This window comes from Protopterus annectens, chromosome 2.part2 (genome assembly GCF_019279795.1).
Source record: "Protopterus annectens isolate FY-2018-M chromosome 2.part2, PAN1.0, whole genome shotgun sequence".
NCBI lineage: Eukaryota > Metazoa > Chordata > Ceratodontiformes > Protopteridae > Protopterus > Protopterus annectens.
Genome location: NC_056730.1, coordinates 591040723 through 591063103, shown reverse-complemented (window position 1 = coordinate 591063103; position 22381 = coordinate 591040723). Strand labels below are relative to the sequence as shown.

The following is a 22381-nucleotide window of genomic DNA, read 5'->3' as shown; positions in this document are numbered from 1 at the left end:
GCATTTATCAACATATTTATGATATAGATAAATGTAACATTACAAATGCATTAGCCAAACATATCAAACTTTACCCAGGTCACTATTTCAAGTTTATAGTTCTTGAATAGATCATCATAGACGAAAGGGTTGGCACTATTGACCATTTACTGGAGTATAAAGAACTATTATGGCAACTGAAGGTCAATGCCACCACTAGCCCAGGGCTTAATGATATGGTTTCACTTAGCAGTTTTTTAAAATTAAAAGCAGACTTCTGCATTTAAATATTCCATGTTTTCTACAACCATGACAAGAATGTTATTGATTTTATTTGTTCTTGGTTATGAAATATAGTTATAAAGAGATATAACACCTATGGTCAAAATTTACATGACTTGCTAGTAAAATGCCTTTAAAAGTGGATGTACTTTTTACAGTTTTTTTAATTGATTTATTGCACTGGTTATATAAGACTCAGTGTGTAACTTGATTTTATTCTGAAGAAGTCATAGTTAAAAATTGACGAAAGCGCTCAATAAAATTTTTATTTTTCCTGGTCGTCCAGTTCGCTTTGTATTTTCATAATTTCTGTATCTTGAGCTGTATTTTGCACTGTGGAGCTTTTCTCCCTGGGCCTCCACTGAAAACTGGCTCCCTGGGCCCAGTGGACTTCCCCGGTCATCAAACTGGAAATAAATAAATAAATGACAGGAAGAAAACAGAGAAATGTAAGCGCTTCCTGAAGAGAAGGTTAATGGGAATATGAAGATGTGTCCTTTGGGTCTAGTGAGACCAAAAATGCTCATGGAAGTAGTAGGGGGACAAAGTCTAAAGGGACAGCATCCTGAAGGTAGGAATCTTTCGAAAAGTATTTAGAAAGGAAAGGTGCAGGACTGGTCTCCAAGATCCTTCTTTGTTTGGGGACCAAAAACATTCTAGAATAACACAGTGTTCCTCTCTGGGAGTCTGAAATGGGTTGAATGGAGCCATAGTTCAGTATATCCTGCAGAACTCCAGAAAAATAAGGAAGCAGATCTGTAGGAGGTTGAGGGAGCCTCCAGAAGGAAATTCCAAACCATAAAATAACTTTGATGGACAATGGACAGTACCCAAGAGAGTCTAAAGTTATCTGGGTCCAGACAGGGAAGGAGAGAAAATTTATCAGATGGTTTGTCCTGAAAAGGGGACTTTTGAGTTTTGGAAGTCTCAGTGGGCTAATCAGAAAATATGTGCTTAGAAACCCTCTTCCCCTTAGAAGGCTGATGAGGTTGCCTATGCCAAAGGCAGACTTAGAAGGATTATTTCTCCCTTACTGAAATTTCAGAGAAACTAAGACTTGTTTAAGATCCTGCATCACTTTCCCTTTATCTTGTAGGGCCTTAATCAATTTCAGCAGCAGCCATACCAAAGACATTTTGATTGTCCAAAGGAGCATCCAGTAGCTTGGCTTTAATGTCGTCAGGTCGAGCCTGGAGACGGAAGCCAAGAGTACCGCCTCATAACTAAACTAAAAGCAGTAGCCCTAGTTGATGAATCAGCTGAATCACAACTACATTTGATGGACTGAAAGGGAACCTGAAGTGGAGCTCAACAAGGACAGGACAGGAGTCTTACCTTCAAAATCAGAAAGGGCAGCCCCCCCAAAAGATGAAACAAAAGGAACAAAACATACCTAGTCATATGATTTTGATAATGTCCCTGAAGGACAAAGTGGCAGAAATATACACATTTCTCCCCAGCCTCTCCATAGCCTTATTAACCTTCTCAGAAGAATGAAGCTTGAATGAGGACAAAAGCTTGGATGGCTTATTGGCAGCAAGAAAGAAAGACCACTACAGGGTCTGAAGGACACTTGTAGAGAAAGAGGCCCCAAGCACCTTACAGAATCCATCAGAATTCTTAAGGGCCAAAGACGGGAAGTCAGGGCCAAACAGGCAGCTGCAAATGTGTCCAACAAGGCATTCAACACATGAGGAATAGCAGGTTTCGCAGATTCCATCTGCAAAAGCTCACAGTACTGCTTCTGAATATTAGAGACTTGTGAGCAATCCCATTTAAAATTCTCATTCATGCAAACTACTGCATCTCCAAGTGACAGTTCCTCAAAAGATGAGTCAGAAGTCAAGGAGTCCTCTTCCTCAGACCCACAGTCTAAAGGTGAGGTAATCTGCGAGGAGTAGGCCAATGACTCATCCTCAGAGTCCCCTTCCACATCTGAAGAATCAGATTTTCTAGTCCTCTCAGCAGAGTAGAGGAGCAAGGGGAAGCAGGAACAGACACCCCCCTGAGCTGGTCTTAATGTAATCAGGACATTAAATAAGTCCTCGGTAAAATCCTGCCATTACTTCTGATGATCCTTAGCAATGGAAAGAATGTGCTTGGTTGTCTGACTCTTCTTCAGAGGAATGTCAGCTATAACAAATCTAGGAGGCTCTTGGCCATGCTTAGACTCACTAAGGATACCTGGTGCTTCTTCCCTAAGCAGAATCTGGGGAATCTCCCTAGGCCCTTCAGAAAAGAATCAGCCATGGTTCCCCATGAACGTCTGTGAGATGGGGGGAATCAGAAGTTGATGGATCACACCTGCTCATGGCCTGGCACTTACTGGCCTGAAATCTTTGGGAATCTTTCAAAGTGACAGCACTACAAAAGTGAAACATACAATGGACATTGTTTGCATTGTGTAGAAACTTAACATAAATGTAGATGTTGGAGTGTTCGTACTACTGCAGTCCCATTTCCCTCCCACCTCCTTCTGTCTTTCCTCTGGACTTGCAGTGTTTGGGGTGGATGCTGTAGTCACTCTTCCCTATTGTCTCTCTCTCTCTCTCTCTCTCTCCAATACCCTTAACTAGGCATCTGTCTTTGTCATAGTTCACCAATGTCACTGAAATGCAATTTGCAGATTTTCTGCTCAGGCTTAATCCTAGTATTTTTATTTCTAGACTAGTCAGTGGTCTATGAACATTATTCTTGAGGCCTTAGTGACTCGTTAAACCCCACATGAACCTGAGGGTAGCAGGTCTGGGGAGGTTCAGCCTAGTCCTCCAGTGGAATCTGCATCCAAGCTTCCAGCTCCCTGCCTATGTTAGTCCCTCCAAAGGCACACAGACTGACTGGAGACTTACTACAAAGCTTCAGATTTCATAACTTGACATTACTGTACAACACCTGGAAACAGGTTCCCAGGTGCCTGCAAGGGGTATCAAGGACATATCACTTTCAGGCAGCCTTCCCTTTCACAATTCCTGATCATTATAATTGAACAGACATCCATAAGAGAGGCAACTGCATCTGGCCTGTAAGTGTTGCTATGCTGCAAACACTGCAGGTTCCCCTACCCTGTCTCCTCATGGTCAGATATACACACAACACAACAATAACGTACACCCAACAAATATCTGCCTTGACTACTGCACATCATTGAACTCATTCACTCCATTCCAACTGAGCTCAGTTAGTTTACACTGCAACTTCCAATGGGCAGAGCCGAAGCCTTTTGACAAAATCAAATTATGTCCTCACATTTCAAACAAATGTTCATATTTCTGAAACCATAGGGGTTATGAAAAAAGTATAAATGGCAAACTCTTCAGCACAAACTATTTTTATAGTTGTAGCATTCTTTAGGTTCTAGGTCTTAAATTTTATAAGTCACAGTAAACACAGTACATTTGTAATATTTTGTAAACAACTTACAATATCTCAGCAACCACTCGAGTTACACACGTACTGTCAGCAGTATTTTAGTCATCTAGCTGAGAACTTTCATATGTGGCTAAGGAGTTCTGTCTGTATTACTTGTTTGTTGACAAACTTAGAAAAATGTGAAAATTATATCTATATAAATTAATATTATAAAAACAAGTTAATATCTATTTACCTGCACTAGACAGAGGTCAAATATTAATGCAGTTGAGTTTGCCTTTGCCCCAGCTTCAAGATGAAATGTTTTAAAACCTTGTACATAGCATGGTTTTGGAATTATTGATGCAAATATGAACAAGCAGTATTTGACACCTAGCAGTGTCAGTAGGAATTAACAGGAGATGCACCTGGAGGCGTTACTCAGATGTAATGAGTTAAGTACTTCACTGAAGAACGCTTACTGGCTTGGCAAAGGGCTTATGTCCAGCCTTTTGCCTTAGCAGAGCCTTTTATTTCTGCTGCACTTATTAAAAAAGTTGAAACTCCCTTTGCAAGAGTTGTATGACTATGATCTGTAAAAAGAGGACCACCTTGCTTTCTTGAATCAGATGCAGTCCCCTCATCCCAGCAATACAGATGAAGAGCATGTGATATCCTCAGACTTGCTGTTTGGCCATCCTCTCGTGAAGTCCTAAAATGGACTAGAAGAGAAGTGGAAAACAATTCATTTAGTAGACACTGATTGGCATGTGCACTAGTCAGTCCAGGGCAGAGAAAAAAAAATGTTTATAGAAAAACACTGGAAAGGCTGTAAAGGTCAGGGCAGGGGAAGTGGGGAATAATCACCACCAAGACCGGAAGGTATTTCCTTGTTTTAACTACACTAGCTCCCAACACACTTCATGGGAAGGAGACTGTCACAATTTGGAAACATTTGCTTCAGCCTGTCCATATAACAAGTGAAATTACTGCCATAGGTTAACAAAATATAATTCAAATCCATTCTTCCCTTCTTAGATATGTTGTCCACTCTCCAGACCAAGTTGAACTTGGCTTACCAGTCTACAGCAGCTTCTGCAGTGCTGCAGTCGGGAGTTAAAGGGCCACTTCATAAAAAATACAGAGGGGATTTTTTTTTTCATGTTTCAAGAAGGCCAATTCTGGACCTCTCCAAACTAAACCAAAAGGTGGTACTGGAGACCAGTCTTGGACCTATTCAAGCTAAGCAAACTTTTGAGACTAATACTGTTCAAGATGTTAACGCTGCAGGCCCTCCTCCTGTTCATTCAGTCCTATTTGGATACCTTGGATTTGAAGGATGCCTACTTTCTTATCTCCATTCTTAGGGAACACAAGCAGCTTCTTAAAATTCTAGCACAGCTATTTAGATTTCTGGAATGGGTAGCATATTATTATCTTATTTCCCTTGAACTTTGGTTTATGTACTGTACTCAATGTACTCATCATATACTTACCTCAGGTTTTTACTCCCCTCAGAACAAAGAGGATTTATATATCCCTACCAGGATGGCTTTTAGAAAAGAAGCATACTCATTAGAGGAGATCCACATTTCCCTGTAGTATACCATTCATTGGCCAACCAAGGTGGACATCTCCTTGAATTTGCAGAAATCTAGGCTGACACTGCCCTGCAACATGACTTTTCTGGAGACATTTGTAGATACTAAAGTCAGCAGGTTAACCTTGCTGTAGAAGATGGTGATTGATCTTGTCCAGAAGGCACATACGGCAGTAGCAGCTCTTGTAAAATCATATCTGCCTCCATCCTAATACCTTTCACCAGGTTACACATGAGGAAAATGCAGCAGTACCACAGAAACATATGGCAGCAGAACTAGCACTCTGAAGAAACTTCTTTCCCTTCATATCCACTGTCAGTAAGAACTCGCGTGGTGTGATCATGAAGTGCATGGCACCCTGATGATGTGATCCAACAGAATCCTTCTACTCTGAAAACAGGTGTCTGACTTTGCGTGAGGGGCCTACATGAAGGTGAGAATGGCACTGATCTTTGCATTACATCAATTCCAATCAACGTCAGAACGACGTAATAGATGCCGCTGCTTGATTATGTACATGTACAGCCAGGGGGACCCCACTATTACTCATTATGCAGTACTCGCAATACCTTAGGAATTGGCTTCAATACAGAGACAGTCTTCACATTCTCACAGCATATATCCCTTCAAACTAGTACTCCCTAGCAGACCAGATGAGCAGGTCCTCATCCAACCTGCACAAGTTAAAACCGATCGGGCAAGTTTTTCTGAATGCAGTACAAAAGTAGGATCTACTTGCTTCCAAAGAGAGTTAGACTTTAAGGATGTTTTGCTCCAGTATGCCACTGCAACATAGTTATCAGCATTAACTGTATTTGTAAATTCCCTGGGATTAGGGATTTCAACATGCATTTCCACCTTTGCAACTGTTATAAGAGTGCTTCTAAAGAAAAGAAAGGAAAGGGCAAGGTTAATCCTAATTCCTCAGTATTACCAAGCAACACCGGTTCTTCCATTCAGTCCATATGAGTAGGAAAGGACCCTTACCTCCTGACATGCCTTTGTATCCCACTATGAAACAAGAGAGGCCCCTTATGCACCCTGACCCAAGAAGCTTCAGTTTAGCAGCCTGAACACTCTCCGCTTAGTCCAATTTTGGGACCCATTCACTCACTCTTAGGCTGACAGGTATATACTACGCTAATGACTACCAGAGCCTTTTTAAGCCTAGCCATGCAATCCAACTCAATTGTGTCCCAATGCATATTATGCAAACCTGAAGACCAGACACCAGGGATTCTTATAAGGGTAAATAAAAACAAATAGTTTTCAGTATGATGCACCAGTAACCAGGTAGAACCTGATGCAGAAACCTTGACTATAGTCTTAAAAAGCATCTTTCAGACCTCTTTAATAAGGACTTTATTTTACCTTATTTAATATACTTCTTAAGCATTACAGCGTAGATCTACCTGTTAACTTTATAGCTTAGATCTTCTCTTGAAACACACATGAAAGGTGAACATTTTTGAAGGACGTCTTTCAGCTAAGGCGATCTAGAATACCTTTTGTACATCCCCACCTTGTGACTTCAACTTCATAATAATAATAATAATAAAAAAAAAAAAAAATTTCCCCGTCTTAGAACCTGTTGGTTCTGTGGCACTGAATTTTTTTCTTGAAAAGCCTGCTCCTGGCAGCCATAACTTCTACTAGAAGGATCTCTGAGTTGCAGGGCTTCATGTACAAATAATATGCTGCCTTTCACAAGGAGATGGTTCAACAGTAGCCTAATAGCTAGCTGTGAAATGGGGGGAATCAGAAGAAGCTGAGAATTCAGATAAAAAGAAGTTATGTACTCACCATAACGTTCCATCTGAGTAGGTACTTCATTTGTCTACAACCAGTGGGTATCGGATCCGACTTCGGATCCGAGCCGGCAGCTTTCCAAGCTCCTACCCCCTACCCATAATCCCCTGCTACTAACCACATTACCTCAGATCATTTTTTTGCCTCACCAACCTGGTAACATGAAAAATCAACTGCAAAGGTGATCAGAAAATCCCGAAAGGTTCGGGGGATGGCGGGGTCGGTTGCAGACAGATGAAGTACCTACTCAGATGGAACATTATGGTGAGTACATAACTTCTTTATCTGAAGTAGTTACTTCATTTGCTCTGCAACCTGTGGGACAGAGTCCCCAGCTACCTTATAAGAACCTGGGTGGTCCTTACGGAAGGATATTCCGAAGCACCGTGGAGCCAAAAGAAGCCCTACTTCTCGAAATCACATCTAATTTATAATGGGAAATGAACGTATGAGAAGAGGACCAAGTAGCTGCTGAACATGTGTCGTCCACTGGAACCCTAGACCAGAAGGCTGCTGAGGTGGCTACAGATCTTGTAGAATAAGCAAGGAAACTAACCAGGGCTGGTTTGCCAGACGATATATACCCCTGAATAATACACTGACGGATCCAATTTGCTACAGTGACTTTGGAAATGGCTTTACCCATGGCTGATTTTGCATACAAGACAAACAACTGGTTCGACTTGCGAAACTCTCTAGTCCTATGCAAGTAGAAACGTAGCTTCTGTGTACATCCAATTTGTGTAATGTGTATTCTCCCTTGTTCTGAAATGTTGGAAAAAACACTGGTAGATTTATCAATTGATTTATATTTGCTTCTGAAGCAACCTTAGGCAAGAAAGACGGGTTAGTCCTGAGGGACACTCTTATCTTTGTGAAAGATAAGGTAAGGAGGTTTCATACACAAGGCTTGTAATTCTGAAACCCTTTTGGCCGAAGTAATAGCCACTAAGAAGGCTGTTTTCCATGACAAGAACTTCAACGCAATTGAGGCTGCAGGTTCGAAAGGTGGACTCGTCAAGGCTTGCAAGACTAGAGTGAGATCCCATAGGGGAACCACAGACTTTATCGGTGGATTTAAAAGGAAGATGCCTCGTAAGAAGGTTTTGCACAACTTTGTAGATGCTAAGGAACCTATGCCATCACCCACATGAAAATGGGAGATGGCTGCCAATTGCACCTTAACCGTAGAAGCGCTTGCTCCCTGTCGAAAGATCAACGAGAGGAAGTCCAGGATGGTCGGAATAGGGACAGTAAATGGGTCCAAGCCTTTATCTTTGGCCCAAATGGAAAAACGTTTCCATTTACTGTTGTAGTTTTCTGGTAGACGGCTTATGAGCCGCAACCAGAATGGCCTTAACGGGAGATGAGATACCGGGAGTCCTAGCCATTAATGGAACTGGATCAGCCAAGCCGCAAGCTTGAGGTTGACCAGGTTCAGGGTTGGGCAATCCGCGGGATGAGAGATCAGTTCTGTGCTGGGATCCAGAATCCACGGAGGAGCCACACTGTGAGACCGCAGAAAGGGGAACCAGATATGCCGAGGCCAGAATGGGGCTATGAGGATAACTCTGCTCCCCAACCGACAGGCTTTCTGAATGAATTTCATCATGAGTGGAAGGGGGGGATAAGCATAAAGGAGCCCGGGAGGCCAAGCATGGACTAGAACATCTCTGGGGGTTTCCCCTCTGGGGGGAATTATTGCGAAGTACTCGCTGCATTTTGTGTTTAAAGGAGAAGCAAAAAGATTGCAGCGAGGCTGACCCCATTTGTGGAAGATCTGCTTCGCAACAGATGGATTCAGAGACCACTCGTACGGAGTGAGAAGCACCCGACTTAGCTTGTCCACTAATATGTTGGATCGTCCCAGGATGTGCGTTGCTACCAGAAAATGGTTGGTGGAGATTGCCCATTCCCAAACTCTCATGGCCTCTCGACACAGGGGGTAGGATCTGGTTCCTCCCTGTTTGTTTATATACCAGACTACAGACATGTTGTCTGTCTGGGTTGCAATAGTCCCCAGGGGAAGAAGGTCGTGGAAAGCTTGCAACGCCAAAAGCACCGCTCTCATCTCTAGGACATTGATATGCAATGCGGTCTCTAGTGAAGTCCACGTGCTTTGAACGGATCTGCCTGAACAATGCCCCCCACCCGAGGCGAGAAGCGTCCATGGTCAACGTGGCTTCGACCGGGGGGGATCACAAAAGGCCTCCCTTCTCTGAGTTCCCACGCATGCAACCACCAAAGAAGGAAGTCCCTGCAAACTCTGCTCAGCGGTATCGGCGTGTTCAACGGGTGGAGCAAGAGGGACCATTGGACTTGAAGGGTCCATTGTAATATTCGCATTCACAGACGGGCATGGAGGGAAAGACCGATCACTGCTGCCATAGACCCTAGTGCCCTCAGGACTAACTCCGCTGGAGGAGTAGGACTCTGGAGAAGGGCTAACACCTGATAAGACCAGCTGTTCAGTCTGATGTTAGAGTAGCTCGAGAGATTCGAGTATCCAACCTGGCCCCTATGAATTCCAGGGCTTGAGTGGGGCACAGGCAGGACTTCTGCAGGTTTACTGAAATGCCTAGGTTGTGGGCTAGAGTCAGTGCGTAATCTCTCGCTACAGAGAGCTGATGCCTGTTGGTCGCGGTAAGGAGCCAGTTGTCTAGGTACGGGAAGACCTGAATGCCCTGAAGTCTCAGGTGGGCTGCAACCACCGCCATGACCTTGGTGAACACTCTGGGGGCTGAGGTGAGGCCGAATGGAAGAACCCTGAATTGATAATGACTGGCTCCGAGCCAGAAGCGGAGAAACCTCCTGGATCGTCTGTCCATCAAGATGTGGTAGTATGCATCCTTGACGTCTATGGAGCACATCCAGTCGTTCTCCCGCAGTAGGGGGAGGATAGATTGAAGAGTGACCATCTGGAACTTTTCCTTGGGTATGAACAGGTTCAGAGCGGAAAGATCTAAGATGGGTGTGAGGTCCCCCGTTTTCTTTGGCACTAAAAAGAACCTTGAGTAATAACCCAATCCGGACTGATCTGGGGGGGGACAGGCTGGTTGGCTCTTTTTCTTAGCAGCTTCAAAATCTCTGAAGCCGCTGCCTCCCTCTGATCGGGTGGGACATCGGGGAGGCGTCTGGTTTTGGGGGGAAGATTTAGGAAAGGAACGAAATAACCTCTGGAAATGATACGGAGAACCCATCGATCCGTTGTAAGGGACTCCCAGTTTGACAGGTGCTCCGTCAACCGCCCCCCGACTGCCTCCAGAGAGGGACAGCCGGGCAAGCCCTCAGGGCTGTTGCGTGGGTCTGTCCGAGAAAGGTTCTCTAGACCCGAAATTACACGGCCCCCCTCTGCCTCTGGGCTGGCGTCCACCTTGTCCTCCTCTGCCTCTAGAGGACGAGTGGTCCGCAGCTGGATGGGATTGCTGAGACTTGCGGAACCACAGCTTCTTTGGTCCCCTCTGATTCCTGGAGAAGGATCTTTGGGGACTAGAGAAGCGGACTGCGACGGCAGACAGCGTCTTCCCGTCCTTTTTGCTTTGGACCAGCGTATTACGAACGGTCTTGCCGAAAAGAGCAGAACCGTCAAAGGGGGCGTTCGCGAAGGACGCCTTGAAGAGATCCGCGAAGATGCAAAGACGGAGCCAGGCGTGATGTCGTAAGACGACCCCTGCTCCGCTGGCTCTAGCGGCTCCTTCCGAAGCATGAGAGAGGAGCCGCATAGACGTATTGGAGATGGATTTCAGAGTGGCCATTCGTGTTGTAAAAACATTCCTGTCTCCGACCGACATGGACTCCGGGGGGGCTGCAGCGTATTCCTTGATCAAGTCTCGCTGTAGCCTGACGGTATGTGCCATATAGTTCAGCGCCCTTATGGAAAAGGTCGCTGAAGCAAACATCCGCTTCCCAATCCGGTCCAACGCTCGAGATTCTTTATCTGGCGGGTGGACCAAAGAACTCTCCTGAGCGAGTTCTTTCTTGGTGGCCGCCGCCACCAACATGGCATCAACAGGGGATCCTTTGGCCCATGATTGCCTATCTGTGGGGGGACTTAGTATTTTATTGGGATGCCTAGGAATTGGCTCCACGGTGTCGGGCTCCTTCCACGCCCTGGTGGTAATTAAGTCCACCAGGGGGTCGGTTGGAGGGGACACCCAGGAAGTAGATGGGCCTGCCTCAAACGCCTCCAGCAACACGGATTCATCAAGGGAAGGTTTTTGGGCAGACCACCCCCCCCTCTAATACGCAACATTTCCATGATGTCTCCAGGGGGTGAACTTGGGGAACCCTCCCTATCATCTAAGTCCGTGTCGGTGGTAATGGACTCGGGGGAGTCCAGGTGCCTCCTTTTACACCGTTTCCAAGGAACCTCCTCGGTGGGGCTATCTGAAGAGGGCTCATCATCCGATCCATATCTGCTTCGGAGATGCTTTTGGTTGACCTGGAAGAGGTAGTCGAGGCGGGCCGGGAGGGCCGCCTCGACGACCTCGAGGGAAACCGATCCTCCTCCTCCAGCGAGAAGCTAGGCGAATGGAGCCGAGAGGAGAAGGATCCGGAGACCCCCGAAGGAGACTTAGCTATTTTAGCTGGCGGAGCAGAGGGGTGAGACTCGGCCCGCCTTTTATGGGATCTATGTCCCTCCTTATCCTTGTGCCTCTTCTCCTTAGTTGAGGAGGCACTAGTTTCCTCAGAGCTCAAACCCGAAGAGGGAGGTTGAGTCCCGGGTTGAGCTGAGGGAACAGAGGCCGCTGAAGCAGCCGGAGCCCGAACGGGAGAGGAAGAAGAAGCTGACTCCTGGGGGAGCTTTCCCACCAGGATCAGCTTGTTTTTCCTATCCCGAAGTGCCCGGGGGTTAAAGGCCGCACAGATCTGGCAGGCCTCTGAAAGATGGGCTGCCCCCTGGCACAAAACGCACTGAGTGTGGCCATCAGCTTAGGAAAGCTTGTGGCCACACTCAGTACATTTAGAAAAAATGGCCTTAGGCCCTTCCGCCATGTTAAACACTCACACACACACACCCAAACACTAAGGGGGGAGGGGGAGTGACAAAAGAAAAAACTAACTAACTGTACCAGGAAAAAATTAAACTAGCACTAAAAAAGGGTAGAAAAAGGTTTACTACCACACACACACGATTTTTAAAACTTTAGGATGAAGTTATGATAGAAACAATCTCACCCAGCCAGGAGCTCTTCAAAGGGAAAGCTTCTTCAGCCGCGGCAAAAAACGATCTGGGGTAATGTGGTTGGTAGCAGGGGATTATGGGTAGGGGGAGGAGCTAGGAGCTCGGATCTTGGAAAGCTGCCGGCTCGGATCCGAAGTCGGATCTGATACCCACAGGTTGCAGAGCAAATGAAGTAACTACTTCAGATAAGGGAAAGCATTCGAACAGGATATCAGCTGTAAGTATCTTGGAGGAGATGTTGAGCAGAAGGAAAGTCTGAATGAGATGATCAAAGTTAGACGCAGAGGGCTGCAACCAAATGGCACTGAGTGTCAGCTGAAGTGTACAACAGATGAATGTCAAAGAAGCTGAAAAGTACTGTGTACAAAAGAGTGGTGTGACCAGGACTACTGTATGGTACAGAAACTTGGACAGTAAAGACAGATAAGCTGATGAAGCTAGATGTGATGGAGATGAAGTGCTTGAGATAACTGGTAGGATGTACAGTGTGACAAATGTAAAGAAGACGGTATCAGAGCAGAAGCCCATGCAGCCACATTGCAGAGAAGGTCAAAGAGAACATATTACGATGGTTCAGACACAAGTGCGGAAAAGCAGAAGACAATCTAGTGAAGGTGGTTTGGGACAGACAGGAAACAATGGCATCTAGCAGAGAGATGGATGGATTATGTAAGAGAAGATCTGCGATGGACAGGCACATGATTGTCAAAGAAAGTAAGAGAGTAGCACAGAATCAAGAAAGATGGCAAAGTTTACCTGACACCCCAACTTTATATAGAAAATGGGAAAAGGGAAGTGGATGATAAGATTAGTAATGGTGTATCTTACTGTCTACTGCTACTGAGGGGTTAGCTTTGCTACTCTTACAGAGCTTCAAACGACCCAAACCTTTCAGATCTTCTGAACATCTACAAGTTGCAAGTCTTATAGTGGTATAAACATCCACTCAAGAGCTCTTAATTTCTTCTGCAACACTTTCCAACATAAACAGAAAAGGTCGGAGGGATACATGTGCATCAAAGAGAATATCACTTCTATGGAGTTGTTACCCTCTCCAGATAAAGAAAAACAAGTCTCTTACTCGTGCAATCTGGACGAATGAATGAAAAATTGCAAGTTCAACCATGGTCTGGCACCTTTGTCCCTTATGGATATGAGTAAAATGTAAATGTTCTGCCTAGCACTGGACTATACATACTTCAACTACAAGGACCTTGGATTATTCGCACTTTAAATACAATGGCTAAGAACTTCTTGGGAGTGCATGACGGTACTTCTAGGATCAGCACATATAAACAGCCTAGTAAGTACCTATGAACCTACAAACCTATTAAACAGATTACTGGGTCAGGGGCTGCAAAAGTGCTTTGCTGAGCCCTTGAGCCTATGGAGACCACCAGATGGGACATCAGTTTCCTGGTATTCCCCCTCTTTTGAATACTTCTTTAAAAGCTTCTACTGTTAATGGTGTCAAAGGAAGACTTGGCTAGCACCTTTGCTTTCTTAAGCAGCTCGCATGACGTTTTCTGATTGAGGCAATCCTGGAGAGATTTTACTTTCCACTTGAGTGCCTTTGGGTTTAACCGTACAGAGTGGGGACAGCTACCTATGTCAGGCTCAGACCCCAAGCAAAGAACACATTTAGCATGAAAACCTTTCTGAGAAAAATGCTTATTTCAGTTAATCCATTTAGCACACTTTTCAGTCTTCTGAAAAGGGAAATACAGCAACAAATCCACATCTAAGCCAAACTGAGGATTCTAACCAAAAGCACTGCACATGGATCAGATACCAATAGTGAGCAGATGGCTAAAACAACGAGCAAAGGCCAGTATCAGAGAGATGAGCTATTCAAAGCAGTGGTATATGGAGAAATATTACAGCTTCATCTGAAATTAAATTCTAGGGATCCTAGGTCAAAGTCTAAGACTATAACTTTCACAGTACAATTATATGTGCTAATATACAATTCAAGGTATTTCTTGAGATAACTTGCAACAGTTTTAAAGAAATACCTCAGAGGTGAAGCCGTGATGGTGCAGCGGTAGCATTGTCGCCTCACAGCAAGAGGTTCTCCCATTTGATTCTCGGCTGGATCGCCTTCTGTGTGGAGTATGCATGTTCTCCCCGCGGTTGAGTGGCATTTGAAAGACATGCATGAACGGGTGTCCCTTCATTGAAGGCTGGGCGTCGGGCTGGCACCTCGGCATCATAAAAATTGACTGCCAATCATTAGCGGACCGGAGTTCCACTGCGGCGACCCCTAACCGGGAAAAGCTGAAAGAAAAACAACTTTTTTGAGGTGCATCACATCAAGTGGTACCACAATTCCTGGACACTGTTTTACATAACGTTTACTAGTTAAAATTATGGTACCTTAAAATGTTTTGTAAAAATCATACTTTTATGCAAACACAACTGCTAGTGCTCATACAATTCTGCTTTATGGTCTTAAGCAGTCCGATGTAAACAAATGTTTCTTTCCTCTGCTACAAAACATTTTCTAACATAATAATCTACATTTTGTGTCCAGATGCCTTCAGATATACTGCTGCGACCAGTGGATGGCACTTCAGGGTTACTGTTAAGTCTGGAGTTGCTATTTCTCTGTCTTCCATTAATCTAAGCTATCCTGACATATACAGATAGTTTTCAATGTGGACATGGGTGGTGTGTGTGTGTGTGTGTGTGTGTGTGTGTGTGTGTGTGTGTGTGTGTGTGTGTGTGTGTGTGTGTGTGTGTGAGAGAGTGTCCTACTTATAATGCTGCACTGTTTTAAGTCATAATGCAATTCAGAATCTGCAAATCCTAAACCAAATATAAGCAGGATAATGTACTGATTAACAATGAAAAGGACACATTAACATCACAGGCATTAGTTCATCTCCTCCTCCTCTCTCCCTCTCATTCAGACATCTAGCCTGCATGTATATGCATTCAAAATCACAGCCACATTTTCAAGCCTCTCTCTCGAGCTGGAAACTCAAAGGAAATATAACAGATAAAAATATTACAGAAGCAAATTGCTTCCACTTCTTTCCACACCCAATTCTGTTTCCTGGCATTATTTATGAGTAAACCTCAAAAGCAACTAAGAGGCACAACTTTAGAGCAACTAAAAACATGACAGACTTGTTACCACTATCCTGTAAAAAGAACTTTCCTTTCATTTAGTTTCTTACTACAACTGAACATGCTGCATTTTATTCAGTTGCAGTATGTTGCAAGTACATCAGAATGAAGAGGGTTTACTGCTGCCACATCAGGCAGCTCAGGCATACGGTTTCCTAAAAAATGGTTCTGCAGTTAATTTTTTTCTCCTTAAACACTAGAACATGTAAATAAAGCCTTCAAAGCTTCTAAACACTGTACAACACTCATCTTCTAGTTTGTTCTTATACAATGCATAGTTATACCACTATGCTATTTAATGCTACAGAAAATGTAGCCCAGTACGATATAAAATGGTTATTGCTTCTTTTGATTACATACAGAACTGTGAACTTGAATAGTTAAAAGTGGCTTCAGTTATATTTCTTTATTCCTTTAAAAATGTAATCACAAAAAAAGTGTCAGCCCAGTGATAAAGTACTTTAATCGTGTGACTTGTCGAACATCTTCCAATAGTGATAACAGACTACAAAAATTGCTCCCGCCCTAAACACAACTGCAGATTTCACAGGAAGACGACAGGTTGTGCTGCTTACCTTGTTCCCACACCTTGGCCATTAGTTCCAACTAATGCAAACAGTGCCCTGAAGCCTTCTGGTGTGAACCACTGCAAAATTAAAAGTTTTATTTCATTAAGACACTGGTGTAAATCCTTTTTTTTCCAAATTACAACAATCACAAGAAAATTAGTATTTCAGGCCACAAAGTGCTACAAGGAATTATTGACGATAATCTGACATACTTACCACAAGAGGAACTCATAAGTATGGTTTCTCTGCAGCATGACCCAGAAAAGCACAATATATATTGCCAGGTGTTGGGACCAGTTCAGCTTTTTTTAACCCAACCATCCTGAGACTGTCCCCCATCAGTTGTGGCAGATATGACACCAGTTATCTTTCTTCCATTTTTACTGACAAAAAAAATGAATATTTTGCCTACCTTACTGCTCTGGAATAAATACAGAGGCAACCTGTGAACATGTTTCTGCACCTTACTCACAGTTATCATGGTGAGTACCTCACATAACTACATTCACTTGTATAGCAGGATAAAAATCAAAACATTGTAGCAAGCAAAGAACAAATTCTGATGAGCCATGGAGTGGTAAAGGTAGTTTTACCCATGAATAGCCTTTACCAAAATGGTCCCTATTAGGTAATGCTTTCCTGAAAGTGTGGACTGAGGGTTATCTCACTTTCTTGTTAGAAGTCATTACAGAAACTGTCTGAAAGAATAACTCTTAGGCTTAAAAACAAGAGGCAGTTGGACAGTCACTTGGAAAAGTTATACCGAGTAACCTTCCCTTAACTGCTCTTAATGCAGGATATATGAATGATTTATTTATTTTATTTATTTTACATTTGTTGACCGGGATTGTCTGACTGAGTAGCCCTTTTTCAGCAGAGGCCCGGGGAGAAAAGCTCCACAACATCACATTAAGTTTTAAAATGAAAGACAATTGATTAAAAATAGGTTATACTGAGAATAATCAGTACAGACGCAATTAGAGAAATACAATTTTCAGAACCTCACTACAAAAGATAGCCAACATAAGTCAAACAAATCATATAAATCACAGTTTCTTTTACGCCTGTTATAGTGCTACACAGTAGCAGTAAAATATCCTGGTTGGAGACATTTATAATATAAAAGACATGGAAGTAGAGATACACAAGGGTTATAGTTGGATTGTCTAGGGTTTAAGGAGGCTGTATACAGGGGCAGGACCACTGAGATGTTGGACAATCTCTTGCTGCAGCTTTGAATTGATTTATATTTTTAAGGGACCTGATTTCTAGTGGGAGTTTGCTCAAAGATATAGAAGCATGGTAGCTATAGAGGTTTTGACCGATTTTGTCGTTGGATTTGTGTATTTGTAGCAAGTCTTGGTGACAGCTGCGTAGTGGCTTGGTGGGGTTATAATAAGAAATGAGAAGAGATATACTGGAACAGTAAGATTTCTGGTAGAGGACTGAGTGCACTATGAGGAGTTGGGAGACAGGGAATTGATGGGGTAACTCAAGCCAGTTTAGGTGTTTTAGGGCAAGACAATGGTGAGATTTGTAGGTATGTTGTGCTGGAAATCTAGCTACCTTGTTATAAGTTGTCTTTATCTTGGCTCATAATGTACAGTTTAGATTTGTAAGATTTTGGGAGCTGTAGAGTAGGCTAGGTAGGAGGTAGGCATGCAAGAGGGTAATTTTCGCTTTGGTAGTGAGGAACTTTTTGTTTCGATAGAGTAGCCCAAAGTTTTGAAGTGTTTTTTTTGATACAGTTGTTACATGCATATCAAATTTAAGCTGGTTATCAATTATGACTCCTAGAAGTTTTGTGCTGTTTTCAACAGTGATGGAGGCGTTATCTACGGATAGTATAGAAAAGTTAGTTTTGAGGTGGGTGAGGTTTTTGGGAAGAAAAAGAAGTTTAGTTTTTTAGGGTTAAGAATAAGCTGATTTTGAGAGAGCCAGGTTTCTACGGAGTTGAAGGATTCTTGGGTAGCAGAGATAAGCTGTGAAGGAGTGTCTGTGATGGTGATGACTGTAGACTCATCTGCATACTGTATGAGGGATGACTGGGGGCAGGAGGTATACAGAAGATTAGTGAAGATGTGAGTAGTGGGCCAAGGATGGATCCTTGTGGGACACCCATCTTTACTGGGAGAGGAGGGGAGAGTGCTGACAGCTACGTCACCAATTGCTTACGCTCAGAAAGAGAGCTGGAAAACCAGTCAATGGTGGCAGTGGAGAAGTTGAGGTTAGACAGTTTGTTTAGCAGAAGAGAGTGGGAGACAGTATCAAAGGCTTTAGAGAGGTCGAGGAAAAGACAGGAGACAAGTTTATTATTGTCTCTTGCCAGAGAGATAGTATGGATGAAGGATAGTAGGGCAGTAGTTGTGCTGTGTTGTGGGCGAAAGCCATGCTGGGTTGGAGTGAGTAAGTTTTCCTGTATTAGGTGTTGCATGACTAGCTTGTGAATGCATTTTTCTAATATTTTGAGAGAGGAGAGTATGGCAATTGGTCTAAAGTTGGAAATTTCATTACAAATACCTCCTTTGTGTATGGGTAATGTATAGAATTCTTTCCAAATAGATGGGACTTTTGATTCAGAGATGGAGCAGTTTATTAAGATAGATACAGGGATTGCATTGGATTCAGCAGCTATTTGTAGGAAACAGGGTAGGAGATTATCAGCAGAAAAGGAGCAGGGTTTAAGTTTGGAGAGTACAGACTTAATATAGTTGGTGGGAGAAAGAATTTAGGTAGGGGGTGTTGAGTACTCTTGAGCAAATAGGAGAGGGGATAGGGTTTACCATCTTTGATATGGATTCACTGAAGTAGGTGTTAAAAATGGTGGCAGTTTCTACAGAGGTGTTATTAGGGTATGGGTTGGGGGGAGAAGGGTGACCTGGGTGTAGAATTTGATTTATTGAGTTACAGAATTTTTGGGATTGGACTTTGAGCGACTGGGGGGCTGAGGTAGTAGTCCTTCTTTGTCTTTAATAATGTGCTGTGTTTTTAGCCAGGTTTCTGAGTTCTTTATATTTTATCAAGTGGGAAGGAAGTTTAGTTTATAGCCATAGTTTCCATGTCCTGTCTCTATTTTTCATTATTGTGCGGGTGTCAAATGTTAACCATGGGGCTGAATTAGATCCAATTCTGAGTGTACAGAGAAGAGCAAGTGGATTGTGGGTGTTCAGGAATTAAAGTAGTAGATAGCTTCTTCTAAGGGGAATAATGTTAGGAGTAACCAGTTGATTCTGGAGAGGCCGTCATTAAAAGTTGCAGGGCAAAAGTTAGCTAGTTTACGGCAAGTGATGTATTTATGTGGCTTAGACAACTGAGGTGTGTATCTTAGCACTTTTATGGGGGAGTGATCACTTAGAGAGTTGGATAGGGTTTCGGGGTTATGGTACTTTAAGGGATCAGAAATTAAAATCCAGTCTAATAGAGTACTAGGAGTATGGGATCTGTTTGTGTGGGTGGGTGCTGAGACTAGTTGTGTAAAGCCATATAAGTTAATACTTAGTAGTAGAGTTAGGGGCCTGTAGATTTAACCAGTTTATGTTAACATCCCCAAGAAGGATGGTCTCATTATGTATGTGCTGGGAAAGGTATGAGAGAATATTTTATAGTACGGTGATGTTGTTGCCTGGGGAATATATATATAGCAGCCATGGTGATGGTTGAGAAGTTGTTGAGCTTCAGATTAGCTAACAGCAATTCAGCAGGTGAGAAGGAAGGAGTGGGTTTGTTGAGTCTAGTGAGACTAAGGTGGTCTGAGTAGACAATGGCTAGCCCCCCCTTTTGTTTTTTTGTTTTTTTTTAAGATGGTCTAGTCTTAGAATGTTGTACCCTTGGGGGAGGATATCACAGTCAAGGTTAGGTGGTTTAAGCTAGGTGTCAGTCATGGAGACAATGTCAGGGGTGTAGTTGGCCATCCAGGCATGAAATTTGCTGATTTTACTAACTACACTCCTGGTATTCATGCAGTAAATAGAAACATGCTTTATGAGGGGAGGTGAAACATTAGAGCATGGAATACTGCCAGGGTTGGATGGGGATTGGAGTTGGGGCCTGGATTTGGGTCTATATCACCAGATTCTAGTAGAGATTTTGGGAAACAGTACAGCTTGTAGTTTAAGTACTTTATTTTGCGTAGTGATGTGATGGTATGAGGTGGGGGAAGTTTAATTTTTGGGAGAGAAGTATCCAAAGAAAAGACTGAAGAGCAGATATAGAAGGTATGCTGAGGATGTATTGGTTGCTTTTCATGAGTGATTTTGGGACTAGAGTGCAGTGTAATAAGAAGAAAGTTGTAGGAGGAAAGGGAGTAGAAGAGGAGTAAGGGAGGTATGAGAAGGAGTATTTTGGTAAAGAAAGGCATGTTAGGTATAGTGTTTTTAGGAAGGAGGGGTGTGGTGTAAGGTTCTATGCGAGTGATTGGATAGGTAAATGTATTAACTAGTTGGTGTGGTGTATGTGGGAGAAAGATGGGAAGTGAGTTGAGCTGTGGGAGGGAGGAGAGGGATGTTAATGTGGTGTAGGTTAGTGAAGCAGGAAGGGGAGTTGGTTGTATAGGATGGCTAGGTATAACGAAAATTGTATGGGGGGGTGGGTAGGGGAGTGAAGGGAGGCCGAGCGTAGTGAGGGTGAACACTGCAGGGCTGAACCTGGTTCGTGAGATCACACAGTCAAGAAAACAAAGTGCATGTGTGTATATGAGAGACATACATACACTCACATATACATCTATGTAAACACATATATAAATTTATATCTGTATTTATAGACAAATATCTATAAATATTTTACAGACAGTAGGTACTGCTCTCTACCACGGCAGCAGCACTGCTTACATACTCACTGCATATTTGCATTATGCCTTACTTTCATACATTTGAACACCTGCACTTTTATCACACATTACCAACTACAATGACAGAGCAAAATCCCTAAAAGGGAAGGCATCTCTGATCACTACTAACAAAAAACTACGATCACTCATAAAATCATTCAAGGCCAACTTTGAGAGAAAAATCGCTAATGACACAAAAGACAATCATAAGGCCTTCTTTAGCTATGTTAGAAACCTGGGTGGAAACTCCCAGATATGCTCAGAATTAGTCCAAAATGATACAAAAATCACTGAACCCACAGACATTGCCAACATACTGGCAGACAGGTTCAGTGCAAATTTCTCCCCCCCCCCAAAAGGAGAAATATCTATCCCACCAGAGTCTAGCCTCCCAAACATCTCAGATGCCCAGGTGAGAGCTGCTCTCTCTAAAGCAAAAATCACAGCATCAATGGGACCGGACGGTGTCCCCGGCTGTGTGCTACACGAACTCAATGAGGAACTAAACCCACACATAAGGCTGCTGTTTAATCTTAGCCTTACTACAGGATACGTACCAAAGAATGGCGTCACGGCAACTGTGGTCCCACTCCACAAAGGCGGTGCTTCTACGGACCCTGGAAATTACTGCCCCATAAGCTTGATGAGCCTTGTCTGCAAAGCTATGGAGAGGATCATAATGGAACTCATAAATAAAGACATTGGGGACCTACAGACACTGGATCCTACCCAATTTGGCTTTGTCAAGGGCAGATCCTGCCTCTTGAACTTGGTCGACTTTTTCGAAACAGTCACTAAGGCTATTGATGAGGGTAAGGCAGTTCACACAGCCTACCTTGACCTAGCAAAAGCGTTCGACACAATACCCCACTCGGGCATCATAGAAAAGCTCACCAGCTTAGATGTAAACCCATATGTCACAAGATGGGTTGCAAACTGGCCCAAGGACAGAACCCACAGGGTTAGAGTTGCTGGTGCCATGTCAGACTCTAAGCCGGTCATGAGCGGTGTCCCACAGGGCTCAGTCCTGGGCCCCCTCTTGTTCGGCATTTATTTTTCTGAAGTGCAGGCAAACATTGGAGGATTGCGGCTGACAAAATTTGCAGATGACTGCAAACTGGGCACCATAATTGACGCTCCATCAGACACAGACATCCTCCAGAGAGGTCTCACAGAAATGGATAACTGGTGCCAGAGCCATGGCCTTAAGCTAAATGCCAAAAAATGTATAGTCATACCCTTTGGGAAAAACAAGGTAACCCCTAATTACCACATAGGTGGTAATCCATTAAACACGGAAGACGTTATCAGGGACCTGGGGACCCAAGTTGACAGTAACCTCTCTTTTGACACTCACATTGCCAAAGTGGTTAGGAAGACCTTCTACATTGCCCACCTGATCATGAAGGGATTCACATCCAGATCAGGAGAGGTCATTGTACCCCTGTACTCTTCACTTATCAGACCAATGATTGAGTACAACGCCCCATTCGGAATGTACCTTACCCGACACCTGCAGCAGTTGGAAAGACCCCAAAAGTTCCTCACCAAAAGGATAAAGGGGCTCAAACATATGTCATACGCTGTCCGACTGAAGAAACTCCAGCTCTATTCAGTCGCATACCGTCTGCTCAGAGGTGATCTGTGC

At 43.6% G+C, this 22381-nt stretch overlaps 1 protein-coding gene across 1 annotated transcript in view; it reads right to left on the bottom strand.

Annotated features, from left to right (window-relative positions):
* Nucleotides 1–22381, bottom strand: part of SMYD5 (SMYD family member 5) — a 323990-nt gene that overhangs the window by 204379 nt on the left and 97230 nt on the right. Inside the window, exon 8 of the mRNA XM_044064454.1 lies at nt 15912–15982. Within this exon, the coding sequence (XP_043920389.1) occupies nt 15912–15982 (71 nt within the window). The remainder of the gene's footprint in view (nt 1–15911; nt 15983–22381) is intronic.